General features: G+C 50.7%; 1 protein-coding gene across 5 annotated transcripts in view; it reads left to right on the top strand.

Annotated features, from left to right (window-relative positions):
* The window catches only part of SLC4A11 (solute carrier family 4 member 11), a 132101-nt gene that overhangs the window by 31876 nt on the left and 83827 nt on the right, over nucleotides 1-16398 (top strand). Inside the window, exon 1 of one of the 5 annotated variants that reach the window (XM_068149439.1) lies at nucleotides 5653-5846. The exons of 2 other annotated variants lie outside the window; for them this stretch is intronic. In XM_068149439.1, coding sequence (XP_068005540.1) covers nucleotides 5810-5846 — 37 coding nt within the window. In that variant the 5' untranslated portion in view covers nucleotides 5653-5809. 2 more of the 5 variants (XM_068149437.1, XM_068149440.1) reach the window with 2 other exon arrangements.

Here is a 16398-nt window from a genome sequence, read left to right on the forward strand (position 1 = left end):
GCCCCCAGCCACACTGAGCATCTCCACATGGCCTGAGTCTCTGCAGGAGAGAGGCTGGGTGGTTGTCAGTGCAGGGACTGATTACTGGGGGGTTCTCTTGCACGAAGAAGGTTGGCAAATGAGTTCCTTGCTGGAATCAACTATTTCCTGATGCTTTCAGGATAAATAAGGCTGAAGTCAACTATGCAGCTACAGCTCTCAGCAAATCTGTTGTGTTTCTCTCTACATGAGCCCTGCTCTTTAGCCTAGCAGGACTCACTGCAAGGACCCAGTCTCAAGCTGTGCCAGGGGAAGTTTGGGCTCGAGGTGAGGAGAAAGTTCTTTATAGAGAGAGTTGTTAGCTGGTGGAATGTGCTGCCCAGGGAGGTGGTGGAGTCACCATCCCTGGAGGTGTTCAAGAGGGGATTGGACATGGCACTTGGTGCCATGGTTCAGTCATGAGGTCTGTGGTGACAGGTTGGACTTGATGATCTTTCAGGTCTCTTCCAACCTTGGTGATGCTGTGATTCTGTGATCCTCATTAAAGGAAGGACACTGAGGTGCTGGAACATGTCCAGAGAAGGGCCATGAAGCTGTCAAAGGGTCTAGAGCACAAAATCTTGTGAGGAGTGGCTGAGGGAACTGGTGGTGTTCTGCTTGGAGAAAAGGAGGCTGAGGGGAAAGCTTCTGGCTTTCTACAGCTCCCTGAAAGGAGGTTGGGGCCAGGTGAGGTGCTATCTCTTCTCCCAAGGAACAAGCAATAAGACAAGAGGAAATGGTCTCCAGTTGTTGCAGGGAAAGTTGGACATGAGGAACACTTTCTTTTCCCAAAGGGTTGTCAAGCCCTGGCTCAGCCTGCCCAGGGCAGTGGTGGAGTCCCCATCCCTGGAGGGATTTCAAGGCTGTGGAGATGTGCTGCAGGAGGGGCAAGGCTTGGTGGTTACATAACGGTGCTGGGTTAATGGTTTGACTCCATGATCCTAAAGGTCTTTTCCAGCCAAAGCAATTCTATGGCTCTTTGTGTAGCTATGGCACCATTTAAGGGTAGGCTTTCCCCATAATCTTATTCATGCAGAAAACAAAGAGATGAAAACCATCTTTGGCTGAACATCACCACTTAAATGACTAGTGGCACCACTGGGTCTCACCAGTGCTGTACAGGACACTGCTGTGTTCTGTAGTGATGTGCTGGTTCTCAGGCATGTGTTGGCAGGAAGGAAGGAGGGCCAGGGCTCTCTGGTCTTCCACTGACTGCTGCTACAAGGTCCAGGGAGCACTGATGCAGGTGGAGACAGTGTCCTGTTAATGAGCCATGAAATGGAGAGGTGCTTTGACAAGCTCCATGGAGATGTCTTCTGCTTAATTGCAACAGACAGGTAAACTGACACTCAGGTGTTTCAAGTGACAGGATAGGGCTTAAGCTACTTAGGGGGGGATGGATTTCAATACCACATTGCCTTAGAAGGGATTTTTTTCCTTTACACCACAGTAACCATGAGCAATGTTTCTTCACACTCTGGTTCAAATCCTGCCCTCCAGTGGAACATGCCCAGGAGCCCAAGGGTAGAGCATAGCTGTAAGAGCAATGAAGTCCATGTGCCCCTGCTCCTTTTGAGAGAATCATAGAACTGTTAGGGTTGGAAGGGAATTCAAGGCTCATACTGTTCCAACCCCCCCTGCCATGGGCAGGGACTCCTCACACTAGATCAGGTTGCTCAGAGCCACATCCAGCCTGGCCCTTAAAAAGTTCCAGGGGTGAGGCTTCTACCACTTCCCTGGGCAACCTGTGCCAGTGTCTCACCACCCTCATGGGGAAGAACTTCTTCCTAACATCCAATCTAAACCTACCCATTTCTAGGTTTGTTTTTTTCATTCCCCCTAGCACTGTCACTCCCTGACACTCTAGAAAGTCCCTCCCCAGCTTTCTTGTAGCCCCCTGCAGATACTGGAAAGCCACAGTTAGGTCTCCTTGGAGCCCTCTCTTCTCATCACCCTTAACTCTTTAGCTCTCCTACCTTCTTCAGGTGTGATGCACCTCTCCTTCCCTACAAGAGGTGGAAAGGCTTGAGATGGCATTTGATGAGTTGCAGGACTCCAAGGTCTGGATCAGGTTTAGGCTAGGCTTTGCATTGGCACTTCCCTTGGGATCTATTTCTCTCCTGATTCCCATGTGGATCCTGCAGAGCAACTTCAAGTGCATGTCCTGGAAAGGGATCCTTAGTGCTGTGGTTGAGACCCGTAGGATTCAGCTCCAGGAGCCAGGCCAAAGAGCACTACAGGTTTTCCCCACCCATTTGGTGGTGAGACAAACACTTAAAACCCTTCCAAATGACAAGGCCACAGGAAGGGGCTGTTGTCTGGTGGTTCCCTTCCATCCCGGGAGGGAGGTTCCCAGCAGGACTCTGTGCTCCCTCTGCTGTGCTGCAGCATCTATTGCATTGCCCTGCAAGCACGGCTGGCCTCTTGCAGCAGAGGGCACGAAGCAAGCTGTGCAACAGGAGCTGGACTTGTGAAGCAAGCTAATGTGCCACTTGAGTTGCAGTCGGAGCAGGAGGTAGATGGGATTTAAGGAGTTGGGGGCATGGTTAAAACAGAACAAAGCAGCCCTGGCTGCAGGTGTGGTAGTAGTCAGATCTTTTTTTGTGGATCCTGTGAGCAGCTTTCTTGCTTTTAAGTGCTTGGCTGTGTCACAGGTGTGGAAACCCCAGCAGTACTTCATGCATGAAACACTGGAGAAGGGTCTCACTGTGTTGCTTGGGTCACCCTAGAGATGCTCTCTGGGTTCCCCACTGTTGCAGTCTCCGGTGCCAGCCCACCAGAAGAAAAAGAGCCTTGGCAAAAGTATCCTGCTAGGAAGGAAATAAGCCTGGTAGCTGTCCCTGCCTTGGAGGAAACCCAAGTGTCTTCTGCTCAAACACATGGCTGATCCTGCTGGACCAAGCAATCAGGTCCTGTGTGAGCTGGTTGTGAAGGCAAGGAAAAATCCATTTCCTGATGGTTTCTAGCCACAAACCAGCCTACAAAGAGCTACTTCATGCCAATCAGTCAGTCAATAAGCAGTAACTTGCTGAGAGAGGATCATGACCATCTGCCTAGAAGGGAGGCTGGCTTTGTGCATGAAGTTAGTTACCTGCTGGAGGGGAATATTCAGATAAGGCTCTTCATAAGCTGAAGGGCTCTGGGTAGGGTGTAGCACCTGCTCCTTGCATCCAGGTCCCTCTGGGTGGCTGTTTAGCTGGGCCATTGGAGACAGCTTGCAAAGGGCAGCTCTGGAGACACTGGTAGCGCCAGACAGAAGGTGCCTAATACCTTCTCTGGTGCCTGGTATCATAGCAGATAAATTATACCTTCCAGAAAACTCCTTGGGTACTGGGGATAGTATTTCTGTCCAGGGACACCTACTGCTGTAATAGCTCTTCATCATCCTAGGAAAATACAGCTTGGTATATAAAAGAAAATCAGTATGAGGCTTAGTTCTTCACTGTTAGCTGTGTGCCCAGAGGGTGTAGGTCCTTGAAGGAATCCTACAAACCCATGAAGGAGACCTGTGTGAAACACAGCCCTATGAAGCTGTCCCTCCATGATCTTGCATCTATCTCCACAGTCCTGCCCTTCCTAGCAGAGACACCGGCTGGGAGGCTGGGCTCCCTGTCACCTGATGTAACCAGACACCATGTGCTCAGCTCTGCAAGGACTTCAATGTTGCATTAATCCCTAGGGTTTGATCCTTGAAACCCCCTGTTAACGTCGGCAACCTAAGCAGAGCCTCACCAAACCCCGAGATCAGTGCTTTAAAATACATCCATCTTCCCAACCAACAAAGTGGGGGTTTAGAACTGCTTTTTCACTGCTCTTCTGAGGTGGGCTTTTAGGTGGGAATGGGTTTTTCTGGTGAGCTGCAGAAGATGGCACTTAGCTTTTGGAAATGAGTTGATTCCTTGACATTAACCCAAGTGCTGAAGAAGCATGAATGCCCTTTTCTCCAGTATTTGCTGGCCCCACACAGCTGCTGAAGCCATCAGAACTTTGCAGGGGGGGGTCCCATCTCTAACTGACAGATGTCTTTCTAGGTAGTTTTTTTCTGGATGTGGTGTGCTGATCTAGAAGGTGGGGAAGGTTCACTATGGCTATGCTGCCCTGAGACCAAGATCTGTAGCAATCAAAAGCTGTGATGTCTTTAAAAGTTCTTTAGACCTCTTTTATGCCTAATTTCCAGCTTTCCCCAATTGCTTGTTGCAACTGGATTAGCTCAGAGCTGTCTGGAGGAAAGCAAGATTGGGAAATGGTGAAACAAACCAGTCCAAATCCAGCCTTTGTGGATGTTGAGCTGTTAATATCATGTGGTGCACACACTGGAGGTGATGCAAACATCCTCTTGCCAGTCTCTAATTTCTGCCTTGTTTTTATTTCAGCTCAGGAGTGTTCAGCTTCATTCCCCTCTTGCCTAAGTTCTCCGTGGTCAGTGCTCTTGGTGTTGAGACCTGCTGCCTTCTGGGGAGGGTGATTTGAGCAAGCATGCAAAAACCCACTAAGGTTGCTCTGTTTGGGAGCAAACAAGGGAAGCAGCACCTGGGGAAAACTCACCCAAAGAGTGCAAGAGCTTCAACGTGCCTGGTTTTTACTTGAAGCAGAGGCTGCACCTTGAGGACATCACTCTGCATCTGCTCTTTAAAACTCTGTGTGGTTGCTTCTTAGTTTTGTAAAGAAACTTGAGGCACATCTCCCTGCTGTGTGCCAGGGGTTTATCTGGCTTCCCAGTCAGTTGCTTTGGACTCAAAGGTCCCTGTGCCAGGCTACTTGAGAGGATGTTTCCCAAGACAGAGAGGACCAGTCTAGATGTTGGGACCCCATAGTGTGTACATCATAGAGTAGTTTGGGTTGGAAGTGACCTTTAAAGGTCATCTAATCCAGCCACCTGCAGTCAGCATGGACACCTGCAAACAGAGCAGGCTGCTCAGAGCCCCAAACAATTTTCAATGTTACCAGGGATGAGGCTTCTACCTAGACAGCCTGGGCCAATGTCTCACCATCCTCCCTGTAAAACACTTCTTCCCTCCCTTTAGTTTAAATCTCTCTTTTTAAATCTCACCCCTTGTCCTGTCTCAGCAGGCCTGGCTAAAGAGCCTGTCCCCAGCTTTCTGATCAGCCCCTTTAAGGCCTGAAAGACCACAAGGAGGTCTTCCTGGAACATTCTCTTCTCCATGCTGAGCAGCCCCAACTCTCTCAGCATTTCATGTGTTATGGAAAAGGCAAGGTTGTTTGGTTTGGTGGTGTTTTCCCTGTCTCTTAAGTTATCAGCAACATCTCACCTGCATCTCAGCTTCTTGGGCTCCTTGGAAAAGTGAAAATGGGTTATTATTATATTACTTAAATTATTCTCATGTTCTATTTTAGAAAGTGTAATATTTTCTTTCTTTTTTTTTTTTTTAATGTTAAGCACTTTTAAAAGTTATATATCTATGTATTTAACATTTTTTATCATTATTATTTATTTGAACCCAAGTGCACAGCCTGAGCCTGGCGCGGGGTGCTGCAGGAACTGACTCTTCACTCTCCCCGCAGCTCTCAGCAGGGGTAGCGCTGTGGGGCGGGCGCTAGGACCTGGCCCGGGTTGGTGGCACGGCACAGCACGGTCCGGTCCCTCCCCGCCGCTCCGCCGCCGCCACTCTCGGGGCTGGTTTGGGCTGAACAGCCTGGAGTTTGGTGGTTTTTTTTTGCAGTCTTGGCGGGGAAATTAATCAATAAAGCGGCCCCCTGCTCCTGTCCCGAGCTCCCAGAGCAGCCTGGAAGTGCGGAGATGCGGACGGGATGAGGAGAGCCCGCGGCAGCCATGGCAGCGAGACGCGTGTTCCACCTCCAGCCCTGCGGTGAGACCGGGCTGGCAGCCCCCCGGGGGGCACGAGTGGCAGCAGTTATGGCAGCAGCTTGTTCCTCCTACACACACCCACACCTCTTTGACCCCAGCATTGTCTTTTGCAGCGGCGGCAGAACGGGGCTTGGAGCTGGGATGGGATGGCGAGGGTGGGATGGGGTGTACTCTGCTGTTCCTGCTGGGAATGGTGCTGTGGCAGGGGGTAGGAATCTGGGCTGTCCTCACTTGGCATCACTGTCTGAGGTGTGTTTTGGGCTTTTTTTGCTGTCTGCGGGAAGGTGGTGCCACCAAATTCTGGGCTCCATGGGCATGTCCCAGAGAGTCCCAGAGTCTTTGGTTGTAAAAGACATTCAGGATCATCAGGTCCAACCCATTAGATGTAGAGCTCAAAGAGTGACCAAGGGATAAATGAGTGATAGAACGCAGGTGGCTCGTTCTGGGGGTGTTCTTTTCCCCCTTTCTTGGTACTTGTTTGTCCCTCTCTGAGGGAGGAGGCACGGTGTGGTGCTTGGTGTTCCGCTCCGGGGCTTTGCTCGCTGATGCGGTTGCCTGACTTCGTGTTGGTAATGGTGTTAAAACCACAATAAATAGGGAAAAGTGAAACTACAGCTCGTGTGAAGGGCTTGGGCAGTTGTGGTGCATTGGCAAAAACTCCAGCGATGTGTTTTTGGGGAAGGCAGGGAGAGGGTGGCTGCCAAGGCAGTTTGAAATGCACTTTGTGGTTTATGCTCAACTTAAAGTCATTTTCTAAAGTGCCTCCCCCCCGCCTTGCCCCAGAGGAAGCACTTCCTTCAGCAGCATGGCTGCATGAGCGCTGTGTGACACTAAATTAAGTGACAGGGACTTGGGTTCGCTGTAGGGGAAGTTTGTTCTGGAGTTGAAGCAACTGTAGGTGGCACAACAGCTTTGACTCCTGCGAAGCAGCAAGCCGGATGCTGCTGCTCGAACTCCGCTGGAGGATCGCTTCTCGGGGAGGATAGTGCCCTTGTGGGGTTTTTTCCTCTCTCATTTCAGTAGAAGTTAAAAAGGTTTCTTTAGGCCTGATATTCTTCCTCAAAGCTTTCTTTTGTGCTGCTGTTTTCCAAGAGCAAGACTGTAATTTTCCCTCTTCAAATCACAGAATGGTTTGGGTGTGAAGGGACCTCTAAAGCTCATCTAGCCCCCACCCCCTGGCAGTCAGCAGGGACATCTGCACCTAAAGCAGGTAGCTCAGAGCCCCAACAACCTGACCTGAGACGGTTACAGGGATGGGGCATCTACCACCTCTGAGAAACCTGGGACAGGCTCTCCCCACTCTGTATGAGACATCTTTCTCTTCCAGTCTCAGTCTCCCTGTTAGTTTTAAACATCACTCCTTGTCCTGTCACAACAGGCCTTGCTAAGAAGTCTCTCCCTAGCTTTCCTGTAGGCCCCCTTTCAGCACCAGAAGGTCTCCCTGGAGTCTTCTTCTCCAGGCTGAACAGCCCCCAACTCTTAGCCTGGCTTCACAGCAGGGGGCTCCCAGCTCTCCCAGCACTGCCCTGCTCCAACAGGTCCCTGTCTGTGCTGTTCTGAGGACTCCAGTGTTGGCCCCAGCACTACAGGTGGCATCTCAGCAAAGTGGAGTAGAGGGGCAGAATCCCCTCCCTGTTGGTTGTACCAATATTGTTCCTCAAAGCTTTCTTCTGTGTTGCTGTTTTTCATGTCCAGGGCTCTTGAGCCCTGATGGTGCAGACTGTCTGTCCATCAGCAGTGTGCATGTGAACAGCCCCCTGGGAACACAGAACTCTTTCCCCAAATCGTTGCAGTGTGCAGTGCTTGCAGGATTTCTCCCATGGGTTTTCTTGAAGTGTGACTGTAGGCTTCTCTCTCCTTTGTGCAGTTACTGCCTTTCAAATGCTGTAACTGGCATGTGGCATGAACTGCCTGACCCCAGGGCTGGGTAAATTCAGAGGTGTTTCAACTTTCTCACCTGGGTTGCTGCTGAAGCTGTGTTTTGTGGGTGTTTGTTTTTTCTGTGGAGGCTAGAAGGAAGCAATGATGCAACACTTCCAGCCCTGTCTATGCTGCGACCTCAGGCAGTGCTGCTGCCACCTTGGCGAGCTGCGAGTTGCCGTTTGCTCTGACCCTGCTCAGCCGCAGCCCTCCGGCTCTGACATCTCCGTGGCTTTTACACAGCTGCGGCTCTGTGAGAAGGATGCACCACAGAGGGGAACTCCTTGCAGCTCTCCTGTTGTTTGTTGGTAGTTGGAGTGCTTCAGCTTGTTAAAGGAAGGCAGCTAGAAACACGAGTTGGGCTTCTGGACGGAGCACTGGCGTGGCTCCCGCAGCGGTGTAAGAGAGCTGCGTGTGAACCTGAAGTGCTTTGACTTGAGCAATGCTGTAGTAAATCGTTTGAGGCTGTAAGCAGTTGTTAAAGCAAGCTTTAGTTTTGTGTTGAGTCAATGTGAAAACAAAGGTCTCTTGGTCTGAGAAGGAAAAGGATCTGAAATGAAAGCTTTCTGTGTTTGTGGAATCAGCAAATGGGTTGGAAGGGATTTTTGAAGTTAGTACAGTCCAAGCCCCTGCAGGCAGCAGAGACATCTGCAATGAGAGCAGGTTGCTCAGATCCCCAAACAATCTCACCTGGGATGGTTCCAGGAAGGGGGTATCTACCATCTCTCAGCCTGGCCTTACAGCAGAGGGCTTCCAGCCCTCTGAGCATTGCTGTGGCCACCTCTGGTCCTGCTCTAACAGGTCCCTGTCTGTGCTGTGGGGAATACTCCACAGCTGCCACAGGGGCAGGGCAGAGGGGCAGAATCCCCTGCTGCCCATGCTGCTGGGGATCAGCCCAGGACAGACTGGCTCTGGGCTGTGGGTGCAGAGTGCTGGCTGGGGATCAGCCCGGGACAGACTGGCTCTGGGCTGTGGGTGCAGAGTGCTGGCTGGGGATCAGCCCAGGACAGACTGGCTCTGGGCTGTGGGTGCAGAGTGCTGGCTGGGGATCAGCCCGGGACAGACTGGCTCTGGGCTGCGGGTGCAGAGTGCTGCCTCATGTCCAAGTGTCAATGAAAAGTTTGACATTTCTTGCAGAAAGGGTCTTGAGGTTGGCTGCAAAGTTGGATTTTAGTCTGGAGTTCTGTGACCTCGCTTGGTGCTGTTTTGTTTGCCTGTATAAGTGTAAAACCACAGCCCTTGTCCTTGCAGAGCTCTGGTGATGCTCCACACACACACTTCAATCCTGCAGACAGGTGCTAAACCACCTGGGGGAAAAGCTGTTGGCTTTGAGTGCTTTTCAGTGGGTAATTCCTTCTGATAGTGTGCTGCGATAACAATTGCTGTCCTAAAGCTTTAGCCCTCTTTTGGGTGTCGCTTGAGTTACCTCTTCCTACTGTGAAAGGGCTTCTAGAAGTGTCCTTTTTCTTTGTGTAGAATTTCTCTGGGAGTAAACAACTCTTTGGGACGCTTTAATGACTCATCAGCCTCATGAAGCTCTCATCTACCCTCTGAATATGCAAATCAGCACCCAAAACACCAGCAGTTATCCAGCATGTGTCAAATTCCAAGCTACCTTTGCTGCTAACAGCTGCTATTAGAATGAGAATAGAATTAAGCAGGTTGGAAAAGGCCTTCGAGATCGAGTCCAACCTATCACCCAATTGCTGCTGAAGAAGATGAGTCCGCTGTGAGGGATGCCATGCAGTAAGGTTAAAAACTGAGACTGCTGAAGTAGTATTTTGTTCACCCCGGTGTGGGTCTGAGTAAGGATTGTGAAGTTTTGCAAAGCAGCTCCATCAGTTTGGGCTGGGACCTGGTGAAAACTGAGGGAAAAACTCTTCTGTGTTGTCTGTGGCGTTGTTGTTTGGCTCTGCTTTGTTTTGGCATTTACTTGTTTGTTTTTAAGTGTAAATATAACTCTCCAAATTGGATCTAGGATAAGCTCTTGATAAAGCCTTTCTGCAGAGCATGGTGACATGCTGGCCCGGAGCAGAGCACTGCAGGCTTCTGCATCTGTCAGTGCTGGCTTGGATATCAAAGCACTTGAGCTGTCACAACTCCACGTGGTTTTCTATTCCCCCTTTCTAAATTCATCCCTGGCTCCGACTTGCAATTAAAAAAAGAAGCTGTATGAAGGGCTTCAGCCTAACTCTGTTATTGAAGAAGGGTCTGCCAGCTCTGGAGCAGTGGGAGTTGTGATTTGGGTAGGACATAGAGGGAACGGAGTCCAATTTCACCCCTCATAAATACCCTGCTGAGAAACTGCAAGAAGATAGGGAGGAAAGCCTGAAAACCTCATCTGAGCCACTCAGTGGGTAACACTGACTCTATACTTGTGTTGGGCAGGAGCTTTCCTTTCCTCTCAGGTGCTTTTTAGTTCTCTAGACTTGGAGGACCTGATGCACATGGCAGTAGAAGGGCTGTGGCTACCCCAGGGACATCCCTGCAGCTATACCGTGGTGGGATGGATGGATGGAGACTGATGATGATGTGGCCTCTGACAGCAGGGAAGAAACCTCAGATTTTAAACTGGTGGAGAGAGCATCTCAGTGGATTGGTGCTTGGAGCTGGGCAACCTTTGTCTTGGGATGTTGTGGATGGGTTTTGAAGAGTGAAGGTGATGAGTTGCTGCTCAGGAGCATGGTTTAGTTGTAGTGGCTTAGCAGTAGCGATTGGGAGCTCTAGGCAGGTGGCGGGACTTGACCTCAAAGGTCTCGTCCAACCTCAGCAGTTCTATGGTTCTATTGCTGGGTGCTACCCACTTATGAGGGCAGGTGAGTGGAAAATGAGTAGGATAGGGCAGTCTGGGGGCTGAGGATGAGGTGGTCTTCCCCTTTTGGCACTGGGGCAGGTGTTGGCTCCCTGCAATGGTGGGAGCTGCCGCTGGGGCTCCCCCCCGGCGGGAGAAAGCAGCCCGTGCAGCACGGCGTTGGGTAGCAGGTTTATTTTCCTTTTCCTCTTGCCTGCTGCCACCTCCTTCTCCAGGAGTTAAACGTCTCTTCCTCTCGCTCCGAGCCTAATTGCATCCCCAGGGTTTACCAGGCGTGTGTTTGTTTTATTCCCCGTGCTGGCTGTTCCCACCGGAACAGGCTGATTTCTGCAGCAATTGGGCTGCTGTGTGCGGGGCGTTGTGTGGTGCTGGGTGGTTTTTCTTTTGCTTATTGTGCACAACAGGCTACTGCACAAGAGATTCGCTGAGGGGAGGAGGTTGGCGGGGGGGAAGGAATTGTAGTAATGCCAATACTTCTTGAATATTATAAACCTGGCTTATCAGCCCGACGCAGAGCTGGAATTTGTCTCTTCCTGTGCTGCATCTCTGCTTTCTGAGAGGGGCGTTTAAATACAGGCTGGAGACGCAGCCCTGCCAGTGTGTGCTCTGCTGGGCTGTGACAGCAGCAGCCAGGCTGCTCCAGCAGCGGGTTTTTGTTGCGGCTTGGGGTCGTTTGTTGTTTTTTTTGGTGGTGTGGGGTTTGTTTGGGTTTTGTTTTTTTTAATACTAACTCCTTTCCAACAAGGAACTTCACGGGGAAGGAGGCTCTAAGACTGCATGTCCCAGCAGTTCCCGCTGAAGGAGGTGAAGGGAGACGCGGTTTGCTTCGTACCTGGCTCTCCTCTCTTCTCTGTCCTCATGGAGCCAGCTTCTTTTTGTTACCCCCGGCTCACCTTCCTCCGCTCGCCCTATGGCCAGTTTGGGGCGAGTGCTGGCTCTTCCCAGGATTTGGCCCCGTGGCCACAACGCTTGGTGACGCAGAGGTGGACCAGGCCAGTGGATGGTGCGTGACCAGGCAGGGATGGAAGGGTCAGGGACCAGAGAGGGGTGGGATGGCATAGCAAAGAAGCCCAGTGAGGTTTGCAGGAGTGTTGGAGATGGCGGAGGAGGAGGGAGGCAGCAGAGGTAGGACTTGTTAGATGCATGTAGTGTGGCTGTGGTGATGCATTCTTCTCTCAGACCTCTTGTGGTGCTTGCTTGGCTGCTGTCATCTTCACCAAGGAGCGCCTCTGGTCCTTGCTACATCCTTGCACCCAGGGAGAGCTGATAAACAACCTCAGCATGGGAGGGAAAAAAACATGATAGAAACTGATCTTAGCCAGCCTTTTGCTTCATAAGCTTCTTCCTTTGCTGAAATGAATCCAGCAGCGTTTGGAACCTGAAATACCTGCTGGAGGCTAGGCAGGCTCACTTCACCTTCAGCTTAGGATGCTGGCAGCTCTGTCTTTTAAGCTGTTAGTAAAGGTATCAAGTATGGGTGTAGGGGAGGATATTGAGATCCTCTATTGCAGATTTCTCTGTCTCAAAATACCTTAAAAGTCTCAGCTTGGATAAAATTTTACACTGCTTTACAGCCACAAAATCTCTGAGGGTAGATCCTGTGGGTGCAGGAGCTGAGCTCTGTGCTGATCTGGAGGGCAGGAGTCTTGACTGGCTGTTAAAACTTTTTCGGGGTGAAGATACCAGGCTTGATGAGATCCTGAGCAGCTTGATTAAGGTGGTCCTGCCTGGATCAAGGAGTGAGGCTGGAAACCTCTCCAAGGGTCTCCTCCACCCTTAGCTAACTCTGTAAAGCGTGGTGGACTTGCTTTGCGCCTCACCAAGAGCCTGGCTGCGGCGCGCCGTACCTGGGGGAGCTCGTCAGGTGGCATGCAAAAAATATAACCTAATGGAGGAGCCTGGGTGAGCAGTCTGGGCAGAGAAAAGGCGTAGGAGGTGTTTCAAAACATGCAGTGCCTGCGGTTCCGTGCAGCGGAAACCAGCCTGTGGCAGGGGCTGAGGACGGGGGTCTGCGGCTCTGAGCCCTCTGCCCGAGCTGTGCCCTGCCTCGCCTCGCTTTGTGCTTGGGAAACGCTTGCTGCCTCCTGGGGGTTTTGTGCCGAAGTCATTGGCAGTTACTGCAGGGAGTGAGCCAGCCTTTGGAATACTCACTCTCTTGGTTTGGTTTTTAGGGTTCTACCTTTTCGAAGGCTGGGTGGGTGTTGGTTTGGGGAGTTAGTGTTTGTTGTTTGGTTGGGGTTCTTTTCCTTTTTTTGTTTTGGCCGGTATAGACCATTCCCCTGGGCTTTAAATACCCAGCGTGGAAATCTTATTGTGATGAAAATCTTGAGTTGTAAGGAAAGTGAGGCAGTAAAACAGGCTGGAAGGAGGAGGGGGGAGGATGTGGCATCTTCCCTCCAAAGCTTTTTAGGCACTTCACGGTCAAGCGCTGGGAGGCAGGCTGGGATGTAAGGCTCTTCGGACGAGGTGAGGTCTCTTTTTGGGGTCTATTCTCTGCAGCTTGCTGTCAGAGCACAAACTTCTTGCCCTGTTTCTCATTCCCTTCTGCAGGCTCCTCACTGAATGCATTAACCCTTGCGCTGCTGCTGCCGCCCGTGCTGGGTAGCGTGGTACAAACGTTCGAGCCCAGCCCTGCAGCCGTGCTCGCGGAGTTACGGCAGCTATATCTTTAAGCAATGTCATTTATCTTCCTCTCGGCAGCAGGTTTGTCTTTTGTTTCCCCTCCCTCTCTTCTTCCTGCATCTTCACATCCTCTTGTTTCCCCTGTCCTCCTGTCTGTAAGGTACAGTACAGTATCTCCTCACTTCAGTTGAGCCTGGCTGCCACAAAGCTGCCTCTTTTTTTCTTTTAAGGAGGCACGGGGGCTTTCTCTGTTCGGAGCCGGCGGGGTTTGCTGGATGCTCAAGTTCAGGGTCGCTTTAATGATTCTATTTTTCTTCCTTGCTGTCAAGTAGCTCCGGGAGGCTTTGGGATCTGGTGGCTGGAGGAGCCAAGCCAAAGGCCAGCGGTGGCCGGGGCTGCGGTGGCATGCGGAGCGGTGCTTCTCAGGCGTGAAGTTAGAGGGGCAGGCTGGCAGCGCCGGCTGGGAGAGCTGGGGTGGAGGTGCCCATCTGGGAGCTAATGGGTCAGGCTCTCACTCCACCCATCCGCCGCTCGCCAATTGGAAGTGAGGGAGAAAGATGCTGTGGATGGATTAATATTGAAGCCATCGAAACAGCACGAGCCATTGCCAGCTCGGCCACCTGAGCGAGTGCTGTTTGGGAACAAGTGTGGTGGCTCGGGGGAAGCAGCCAGGAAGGCAGTGGAGGCTGTTGGAACAGCATCTCTGTTAAAGAAGTAGTGCAGGTAAGTTGTGCTCTTGGGGGGGAAAACCCCCCAAACCAACACCCAACCCTCAAACTGAAGCACTACTGTTGCTGGGTGATGCATTTGGACAGGAAATCTAGAACACCAGCTCTGCCAGCTCTTTAATTATTTAATTCACTGAAGTAAGGCAGCACTTGATGTATTTTCAATGGGCTTTGCTGCTTAGTGATGATATCTGTTGCCTGTGCCGGATGTCTCTGTGCTGTTCTGTTTAAGGATGGAGAATACCTTTTGAATTCAATTTACATTAACCAGAGTGCTCTCTTTCAGGGCTTGAATGTAGTTTTCAGGATATGCATGGGGAGATGAGCAGAAGAGATCTTACCTGTTCTGCTTTTCCTTTTAATTAATGCTAAAACATCCTAACAGGCTGGCTGTGAGGCTTTACATACTGATGTTTCACATGGGGGAAAGTGCAGTGCTGAATAAAACCAGAATGCATGGCTGTAAGCTGTCTGAGATGCTGGTGCTGTAGCCATGGAAGCCACGTAGATGAACCCTAAACAGTGTCCTAACAAATAACACTCTTGCAGGGACTGTCAGCCTGCAGTTATTTCACCCCCAGAGCAGGGCATTTTGATCTTGGCTTGATGATGGGCTGCAAAATCAGGTCTGGTGCTGCTGGGTCTTCTCTTGCCTGTGGTGGTGTCACTGCTGCTGTTTTGTGGCTCCTAGACATAGAAATTGTGTGGGGTGCTTTCTGTTATCCTGCAAGCCTGTTGTGATTTCAAATCTTTGTGTTTAGGGAGTGCTGGGGCTGCAGAGGGCAGCTGGGCTGCCATTTAGGTGCCCTTGGGATTGTTTTCACTTTTGATGGCAGAAGGTTTTCTGTCTTCCTTGGAACCACAACTGGAAATGTCTTTGGTGATCAGGTGGCTGGGTTCACTGCTCTGCTTCAGTATCTTCCTGTGCTTCCAGTATAGGTCTGCCCAGGGAAGTGGTGGAATCACTCCTTGGGGAGGGTTTTAAAAGCCCTGTGGATATAGGGTGCTGATGGACATGGTTTAGTGGTGACCTGGCAGTATTGGGGTTAACAGTTGGACTTGGTGATCTTAAAAGGTCTATTCCAACCAAAATAATTCTGTGGTCTTGCTTTTGACCTGACTGACTTTTTGTGAAGAATAAAAGTCAGCCATTGGGATAATCTCTCTGGGGAAGTGGTGGAGTCCTCTCTACTGGACACTTTGAAGGTGCAGCTGGACAAGGACCATCTTTATCTAGACAGGTTTTTCTTAAGAAAGGTTGGAGCAGATGATGCTTGAGCTCACTTCAACCTGCTGTTCTATGGTTCTGGGTTTGTGTGAGGTAAAGCTGATCTTGTCTTCCATCCAGAAGCCTTTTGGGGGAGGGCTGTGGGGGTGGGAAGGCATGCAGGAGTAGCTTTGCATAAGCTTGGTCCAGCCACTGTTTCCTCTTTAGCAGCTGTTCTGGATGCTGGTGGCAGTCAGATGGGGATAAAAACTTCTGAAGAAATGCACTTGGCTCCAAAGCATCCTCCTGGTACCCTGCAGGGGATGCTAGAATGTGAAACTGGTGGTGCTGGAGCATCCCTTCCACCTTAATCCCAAAGAGGTCTTGTGGCTGCTAGTTTGTATTTTGCTGCTGCTTAATATTTTTCACAGTACTTAACCCAGCTGAACCACTGCAGGGAGCAGCTCCCTTCCTGGGAATAGCCTCAAGTGAAATGTTGATAGACTGTCTCCTAACCATTCTGGCATGTTTTACACAGCACCACTACAGAGAAGTGGCAGGTGGTGGCCTCTGGAAGACCTTCTGTGCAGGGAAAGCATTTCTGCTTTCAGGAAAACCTCAGGCACATCTTTAAATCCACATTCAACCCTGACCAAGATTTGGGGCCCTTGCACTATCCTCTTTTCCTTAAGAGTGATGAGGTTTTTTGATAGGTCCCTGCAAGTGGAAGAGCTCTCTGAAAAGCTGTCACTAAGAGTTAATGCTTTCTGAATTATTTAAGTGTTTCAGGAGAAGTCTACTGTAAAGCCTCAACTGGTCTGTCCTTGGCTCTTTGCCAGCTTATGGGATCTCTGGAGGGATTTGCTTTTGCTCCTCTCCATGCAGCACTTATGCAAGAAATCCTTGCAAGTCTTAAATCACATTTGTAGAGGGCCCAACAAAATGAAACCTCCCTCTTCAACCTGGGGAGAGGGGCGAAAGAAAGAAAAGGGGGAGAGGGGGGGAAGGGCAAATAGCTCAAATCCTCCAGCCAGATGCCAAAGTGTCATTGTTTCCCTGCTTCAGCTTGTCCTGCTCACCTACAGAATGCAGGGCAAGACACCTGGAAGAGGAGGAGAAGACACCCTGTTAGCAAAGCAGCTGCACAGAGCTGGGTTTCCAGGGTCACTTCCTCTTGCAGCTCACCTCTGGGAGGCAGTCATGGATGTTAATTGCTTGGGTGGGCTCAATTGTGATGAGTCAACCTGGGCAGCCTGGTGCTGCT

The sequence above is a fragment of the Melanerpes formicivorus genome, unplaced genomic scaffold (genome assembly GCF_026170545.1).
Source record: "Melanerpes formicivorus ecotype bairdi unplaced genomic scaffold, bMelFor1.0.p_v2 SCAF_18, whole genome shotgun sequence".
Taxonomy (NCBI): Eukaryota; Metazoa; Chordata; class Aves; order Piciformes; family Picidae; genus Melanerpes; species Melanerpes formicivorus.